General features: G+C 55.2%; 1 protein-coding gene across 1 annotated transcript; it reads right to left on the bottom strand.

Moving 5' to 3' along the window:
- Positions 1 to 5,343: 5,343 nt before the first annotated feature.
- On the bottom strand, positions 5,344 to 7,366 carry GADD45B (growth arrest and DNA damage inducible beta). Its single transcript, XM_019657218.1, has 4 exons — positions 7,088 to 7,366; positions 6,898 to 6,999; positions 6,286 to 6,508; positions 5,344 to 6,051 (listed from the first exon to the last, which is right to left on the bottom strand). Exons 1-4 carry the CDS (start codon positions 7,129 to 7,131, stop codon positions 5,938 to 5,940), a joined length of 483 nt encoding a protein of 160 aa, XP_019512763.1. The 5' UTR covers positions 7,132 to 7,366; the 3' UTR covers positions 5,344 to 5,937.
- Between the last annotated feature and the right edge of the window lie 730 nt (positions 7,367 to 8,096).

Raw genomic sequence — 8,096 nt, 5'->3', positions numbered from 1 at the left:
ACCAAGAGGGCAAACCATGTGAAGACACAAGAGAACAACATTTACAAACCAAGGAATATCCGAGGTTACCAGAAGCAAGAGGGGCCTGGAAAGATCCTCCCTCATGGCCTCAGAAGGAACAGCCCTGCCCACACCTTCATCTCAAACTTTCTGCCTCCAGAATGGTGAACCCATACATCTCTGTCTGGGAAGCCCTCCAGTCCGTACTCTTTGTTACGACTGCCCCAGGAAAATCATGCAGTGGGTATGTAAGGGATAAGAACAGTAGGGTTTGTGTGTCTGTGTGTCCATGCTTATTTGCAAGTATGTGTACCTGAGTGTATGCTCTGCACACATGCCTGTGTGCCTATGACCTTCCATGCCCGCAGCTTAGAAGAACGTCCTCGAACCACCAGCCACATCTGCTGCCTCCCGGCAGAGGTTAGGCCCTGGGCCACCTTACTTCTCAGGGAGACACAGAGTTGCAGGGAGGAAGGGCCTAGGTAGAATCAGGGGACCCCTGGGCTCCAGTTCTGGGGAGTCCAGGAATTGAGGCCCAGCCACACATGCATGTGTACTGCCACCACCCCGTGTCGCAGCACAGGTCCTCCCGTCTGAACCCCAGCTATATGCAGAGGTTTCAGAGACTAGCCCTACTCACAGGCACACAGATGGTAGACACCCAGTCCAGGTAGAAAAAACCATGAGTAGTCGCATACCTACTCACACAATAATAGCTAACACTTCTGGAAGGCTCCCCACTGTTCTGAATGCCTGACATTCTCACTGGCTTAATGCTCATGACAGCTCCAAGAGATGGGCACTCCCATTCGTGTCCCCATTGGACAGGTAAGCAGACTGAGTCCAAACAGGTGAAGCAACTTGCATGAGGGCACACAGCTGGCTGCCTCTGCTGGTCCAGGTCCCAGCTTCCCTGCGCTGGGTGGTGTCACTGTATCTGGCCAGGATCCAGCCCTTGGCAGGCTAGCATGTGTCCTTTAGGGACAAAACAGTCTGTCCCAGAGAAGGAGGTCAGTGATGGGTCAATCTTTAGTTGTATGCAACTCGGGACTCAGGCTTGAGTCTTTATGCCACAGACATTTATGACATGTCAACCAAGTCCCAGGCCCTGAGCTTGGCCACATGGGGCCTAGGGGCCAGAAAAACAGACCCTCTCTGAACACTCTTGGAGTCTGCAGCCTAACACAGGACACAGACAAGAAGCCAATGAGCAGGACAAAAAGTCCTTTCATTAGGGCAGGTGCCAGGAAGGGGAGGCGGGCGGAGCTGGGTGGCTCTCAGGGTCTTGTCTGGAGGGCTTCCCTGAGGAGGAGGCATCTGACACAACAAAAAGGCAAGAGGGTATTGGCTTAGGGAAAGGTACAGCAGAAGGGTTCTAGGCAGAGGGGTCAGCACGCACAAGCCAGAGGTTAGAGAGCCAGGTGTGCCCGCATTGTCTGGGGGCAGGGTGTGTGTACAGTGCTGCACTTGGTGCTTACTAACCATAAACTGTGCATGACCAGAGTGCCTTCCTATAGATCCTGTCTACATGGGAGGGTGCTGAAGTATGCACACTGGTGACCACAGATGCATGGCAGCAATCCGAGTCCAGACTCTGAGAGTGACACATGCTACCACATGGATGAACCCCCAAACATGCAAGGGTAGGAAGCTACCTGGTGTGGGATTCCATTTATGTGAAATGTCCAAAACAGGCAAATCCAGAGAAAGAAAGTGGGTTCATGGGTGCCAGAGGCTGGGGCAGGGGAAGGGACAGTGACTGCTCATGGGGTTTCCTTTTGGGGTGATGGAATGTTCTGGAGCTAGATAGTGATGATGATTCCACAACTTTGTGTAGTACACTAAAAACTGCTGAATTACCCTTCATAAGGGTGAATTTTATGATATGTGAGTTATAGCTCCATTGTCTATAAATATAAATAATGTCTAACTCTGAATCACACAGGCCTTGGCTTGCTCTCTGACCCTGCCACCATCCAGCTGTGTGACCTTCAACAAGTCATTGCATGTCTCCTAGGTCTTGTGTTCCCTTTCTGTAAAAAGCATATATGATAACGGTACTGACTCTGTAGGGTTGTTTCGAGAACCAAGAGATAGCAGGGCGGAAGGGCTGGCCCAGAGCACCATCAGCTATTTTTATACTCCACCTCCCACCATGGGTGCCATATCTGGCTGTCTCCCTCCTGGCCCCCAGCCTGGTCCCCAAGTCCAGGGATGTGTTATGTGCTTCATGACATGCTCACAAAGCCATCTCTCCTTCTCTAGGCTGGGAGGGTTCAAGGAAATAGCTAGAATCCTACAAACCCTTGAAGCCTGGTGGCAGGAAGCATATCTGTATTTACACCTTGGTCACCATGCACGTGTCCCATGTCCATGTTGACATGGAAAGGCAGCTCAGAGAAGCCAAGCAGCTGTTCCCAGGAGACTGGGTACAGCTGGAATCTGAGCCCTCCGTCTGGGAGTGCATGGACCTGAGTGTGTGACAGTGTGTATGGTGTTTGGGTAGCTGTGTGCACAGCTCTGAGTTCGAGGTGTGTGTGTGTCTCAGGCCCGTGGGTGTGGGTGTGGACAGAGGCGGGTGTGGGTATCCCGAGGTGAGCATGCACCCCAGCCACACCAGCTGGGGAAGTGTGTCTGCCTTCACCCTCCTGCTGAGGTTGCAAAGAATCTCCTGGCACCCCAGCGATGGGAGCCCAAGGGAGTCACTTACAGCTACGACTGAGCCTCGGTGACCTGTGGCAACTTCTCCCGGGTCCAGCATGAACTCTGGTGAGAGGGAGGTACTGGGGGTGGTGCAACCTGCTCCCCTCCACCCCCTGGGTTTTCCCCAGGGGCTGACTAGCTAGCCACCAACAATACAAGACTGTGGCACCAGAATGTGGCACCTCCACTCTGGACCTCAGTCTCCTCTTCTGGAAAGTGAGACAACAGCACTATCTTCATGGGGCTGCTGTCAAGGTTAAGGGTGTGTGTGCCAGGGAAGACCGAATAAGCCTAACTGCTGTTATTAACTCAGCAAAACAGCAGCATTACAAACCAATTCCTGGACTTAATACTTTTATTAATGACAGCAACAACAGCGACACCAACAGTAATAGTAACGGGAGAATGACTCAGAAGAGCCAGGACCCTGTCTGTGTTCATGCTGGTGACAGGGGAGAGAGTCTGGGGTACTGGGAAGCCAATGTCCCTCTGAGCCTTCAGTTTTCCACCCACAAAATGAATGAACCAAGTATCAAGCGTTTTAATGACACAGGATGGGGACAGGGCCCCTGATAGATGCTGGAGACTGGCAAAAGAAAGAGCCTGCACTGCTGCTCTTACCTTGATTCACAATTGTTTACCAGGGCATTTTCTTTTTTTTTTTGGTTTGCATCATTTGTGTTTAAAAAATAGTGCTTGAAAATATTCTTTATCTTGCTGACTGAGGTTTGAGGTGTCACTGTCTTTGTACAGAAGGCGTGTCACCCTGGCCTCGCCCTAGTCTCAGCTGGGCTGGTTCACAGGGTGGCTGTGAGAGGATTAGAGATGAATCTGGAAGTGTAGGGATATAATAATAGTGCTGATAATAGTAATATTAGCAATAATGGTGAATCCTTTTTATACTTTCTGTGTAGGAGACACTGATCTAAGGAGTATACTCGTATATTTCATTGAACCGCCTCAACAATCTATGAGTAGGTAGTATTATCATCCACATTTTGCAGAGGGGGAAACTGAGAACAGAGGTACCCACTGCAGGTCACACAGCTGGCGTACCATCCATGCCTTGTATCTCCCTGGGGCCCAGGAGCCTGGGGTCTTGCCTCCACAGCACAGAAGACAGAGGTCACATGGCCCTTCTGGGTGGCCAGGGTCATGATGGGGACAGAGTCCCAAGCCCACAGGAGGAGCCAAAGGGATAAGCCTCCCACAAAGAAGCTGACCTGACACCAAGAGCCTGAGCTCCAGGCCACTACTGGACTGACACTTGTCCCTGCTAGTTCTTTCCCCCGGGCTCCCCACCTCAGAGGGAGATCCCTCAGCCTCTGCTCCTCCTCCCCAGTTCCCACCCCACAACCTCGTGGAGTCCCCCTTTCTTCCTCTAGGTGCTCCAGTCTCCTCACTCCCTTCCCCCACCTCCTACAGGGGTTAATTTCAACACCCCCCCTTAGCCCCTCTGTTTCCCCCCACCTTGCCCCATACCCAGCTGTGCTCCCCCCTCCAACCCGTGGGAGCTTGGGTCCCTCCACTTAGCATCTCCCCTCCCCCACCTCGTACAGGTGTTCCTCCGCCCCTCTCCCCGGGCTCTCCCCTCCTCCCAACCCCTGAAGGGATCCCCGCCCCTCCCCCTCCCTCTGGGACTTCCCCTTCCTTTTTTCCCTGCCCTCATCTTTCCCTGTGGGGCTCCCCCAGTCCTGTGACTCTCCGGGGGCCGCCGGGGTTTTCCTCACGCGCCCACATGGGGCTCTGTGGGCTCTCAGTGGAAAGGTCCTGGCCTAAGGGAGGAATCCCCTCCCACCATCTCCCCCAGTTCCTAGGCCAGGCCGCAGGGCAGAAAAGGAGGCAAGGTTGCCCAGGCAGGAGCCCACCCTGCAGACTCGGGCGCTCCCGGCTCCCAGCCCTGGGCAGTGGGAGTCCCTGCACGGCTCCCAGCCCTGGGCAGTGGGAGTCCCTGCACACAACCTGGGGAGAACAGGGAGGAGGTGAGCCCAACAGTTTCAGTTTAGAGGCAAAACACAGTAACATGCCAAGCCCAGCTGGGCCAGGAGCAAGACTTCCTGGGGTATTTTTCTGCTTGTTGATTTTAGTTTGTAAAAAGAAAAAAAAATTTTTTTCTTTAGTGCAGTGAAGAGGCCCATCCTGGGAGGGAGAAGGTTGGGGTAGGGGATGCTCCCTGGGGGATCCCCAGAACTCTTCCTGCAAAGCTTAAGCCCTTGTGGTGTGGTTGCAGGTGCCCCCTTGACCTCTCTGGACCTTGGGCTGTGGTGGTGGTTGGGCAGGCAGGGGCTGCAGCCTGCCCTGGGGAGGGTGCGTCTGTATGTGCCCTGGGCTTGGGGTTGGCTCCAGCACAGCCAGTAACAGCAGTGGCACGGCAGCCAGGTTTCGTAATAAATCGGTCTTTTAATTGCTACAGGGTAGGAGAGAGAAGAAAAAAAAAAAAGAGGCAAAGATTTGTTGGACTTGGGTGGCGCCGGCTGCACAGAGAAGAGGCACTGTGTTTGCAAGGAAGCCTGGAGCCGCTAACAGGGACTTAAGTAACATTTCCTGGTGAGCCTGCAGGAGGAGGGCGGGCCAGGGGACTGGAGTGGGGGGGCGGGGTCCTGGTCCCTCTATGAGGCGGCACACACACACAAGAACCCAGAAGCTTTAAAAGTTTATTACAAGGCCATCCTCATAGAAGTAAAAATAGATGTATTTGTAAGCTTCCTGTCTCTCAGTGGTTCAAGTCACAGTGCAAGTAACAAAATAGATTGTCTATTTAGTTTGCAAACTGGGAGTTCATGGGTATAGAGCAACAGCAGCCCCAGCTCCCAAGTCCCAAAGTTTAGTCCTGGTGAGGGTTGCAACCCTCATCATCCAAGGCCCGCTTGCAGATGTTAGCTCCAGCCTCGACAAGGGTGAGGGATGCCATCAGTCTCACCCCATTGCCAAAGCATGGAGTTCAGGCCTTCCCCCACTGCAGCTTCTGCTCTGTCACAAGGCCTGAGGCTCCAGGGTCCCCTCTCCTGCTGGCCTGGGTCCCCTTCTCCTCCTCTTGCGGTGGCCACCCACTGGCGCTGCTCCAGGCTCACCGCCCTGGGGGTGGCCGCGCACTCCCCTCTCCTTGTATCCAATGATTCTGCCCCCGATGGTCTCACGGGTTAGGTTGTTTTGGGGGGTTGTTCTAGGGGAGGGGGATCAAATATTTATTTATTTTTGGCAGCAACTTCACAGGTTCTGATGCTGGCAGGCGTCTCAGCGATCCTGGAGGGAGATGTAGGGGACCCACTGGTTGTTCCCCCGGCTCTCTTCACAATAACTGGCTACCTCCACCAGGCCGTGGCTCTTCCAGGCATCTGTGTGAGGGTTCTGTGAGAGGGGGGAAAGATGGGGTTCAGTGGGAGCCCCAGGAGTGGCCTCTTTCTCCCAGGGCCCCTGTGGGGAAAACAGGCTGGCTCAAAATAGCTTTCTGGGTGATGAGGCCCCTGCGGGGCTGCCCACGGGACATGCTGATCATGGCTAAGCGCTGAGCTGGTGCAGGACTTTGTTGACAAACACCGGCCCAGGCACTGGGGCGGGGCAGAGGCAGGAGGCCCAGCTCACCGTGACCAGGAGGCAGTGCAGGTCCCGAGCCTCGGTGGTGTCCTGGGTTTCGGCAGGCTCGCCCAGCAGCTGTGCCAGGCGTTGCATGCCTGACACCCGCACGATGTTGATGTCATTATCGCAGCAGAAGGACTGGATGAGTGTGAAGTGGATCTGCAGGGCGATGTCGTCCTCTTCCTCCTCATCAATGGCCAAGAGGCACAGAACCACGCTGTCAGGGTCCCTGAGGGAAACAGAGAAAGGGGACAGGTCAGCTGGGAGCCTGGGGAGGGGCCACCATGCACGTGGTAAACAAAAAGAAACAAAAAACAAAAAGAAATCAAACCGCAGGTGTGCAAGCAGCTGGAAGGGGGAGGGGGGTTGAGAAGACTATGGTTCAAAGTGTTGGGGGGTAAGATAGAAGCATAAGGGAGGGAGAGCGCTTGCAAATGATGCAGCGTCAGAGTACTGCAGCCCTCCTCCTCCCCAAAATAGCAGCGAGGCCCTCCATCCACAATAGGGACATTTGGGGAAGTCCCAGCCTCATGCAAGAGAGGGGTTCAGCAGGGAGCCTGCAGAGCGGAGGGGGGGGGTCCCCACCCGCGCCCAGCCCGGGGACGGGGTCTGACTCACACATTCATCAGCTTGGCCGACTCGTACACCCCCACGGTGAGGCGGTCCTGGCACTGCGCGGCCACCAGCAGCTCCTCCACCGCGGCGCTCACGGTCTGCATCCTGGGGCAGGGAAGAGAAGGGGTCAGCGCCCGGCCGGTCACCCAGCGCTCGGGTCCTCTCCCGGCACGCCCGACCTCAGGCTACTTACTTCTGCGCCGCGTTGTCGCACGCCACCAGCTCTTCCAGCGTCATGTTGCAGTTATAATCCACAGTGGAAAGCAGCCCCACGACAGTCCCAAAGGAGAAAATGGAAAATCCGAGGCAGGAGGGCCCAAAACCTTCCCAAGGAGCTTGAGCGCTCGTCCCAGACCTTCGGAAGGCAGCGAAATCCTCCCCAAAAAAGCGGGAAAAGATTGCAAAGTTCTCAGCAAGAATAATCCAGATAGCAACAAACAAAACAGTCGAGTTACCGGCGTCAGCGATCTGAGCCCGCAGCTGCGGGAGCCGCCTTTTATAAACTGAAAAACAGGGCGTGTCCTCTGTGGCCGTTCGCCCCGCCCATTGGCGAACCCAAAAGGCAATTGATTGGTCGGCGTCGGTGGTGCCGCGCGGGGGCGTCCCACGTGGGGCGAGAACAAGGAGGAGGGTGCGGGGGTAAAGTGAGTGCCAGAAAAGAAAAAAAAAGCAGAAGTTTTTCTCCTGATTTCCCGGCAGCCGCTCCGCGTTTCGGGGCGCGCGCGGGATTTCCAGCGCGCGAGGCGTACCGGACTCTCGGCGGGGGAGGGGAAGGGGGGGCGGGGACCTGGAATCCCCTCCCAGTCCCCGGAGAGTCCCCGGCCCGCGAGTTTCCCAGATTCTGCTGGGGGCTTGCACGAAGAGGGAGCCTGGTTTGCAGCCTGATCCCTCCCAGGTGGTGATGGTGAGGGTCACCCCTGGCTGCGGGACCCTAGACATTGGATGACTAAACTTGTTTGGGCCTCTGGGAACCCTACCTGTGTGCAACTCCGGCTTCCTCGGGTTACAGGGAGCGTTAAAAAAACAAGGTGTATCCAAGTAAGTGTTTAATAAACGGTGGTGGTCGCGGGAGCCACCTCGAGGTACCCAATGTTGGGGGCTGCGAAGGTCGGCATGTTTCCTCACGTGTCCTAGGAGAATGCATACTAGCCTCATTGGGTTGCAGGTAGCATGACATAAAATAAGGGATACACGGTAAGTGT

Source organism: Hipposideros armiger, unplaced genomic scaffold (genome assembly GCF_001890085.2).
Source record: "Hipposideros armiger isolate ML-2016 unplaced genomic scaffold, ASM189008v1 scaffold_275, whole genome shotgun sequence".
NCBI classification, from domain to species: domain Eukaryota; kingdom Metazoa; phylum Chordata; class Mammalia; order Chiroptera; family Hipposideridae; genus Hipposideros; species Hipposideros armiger.
This window is presented reverse-complemented; position numbering and strand designations above follow the sequence as displayed.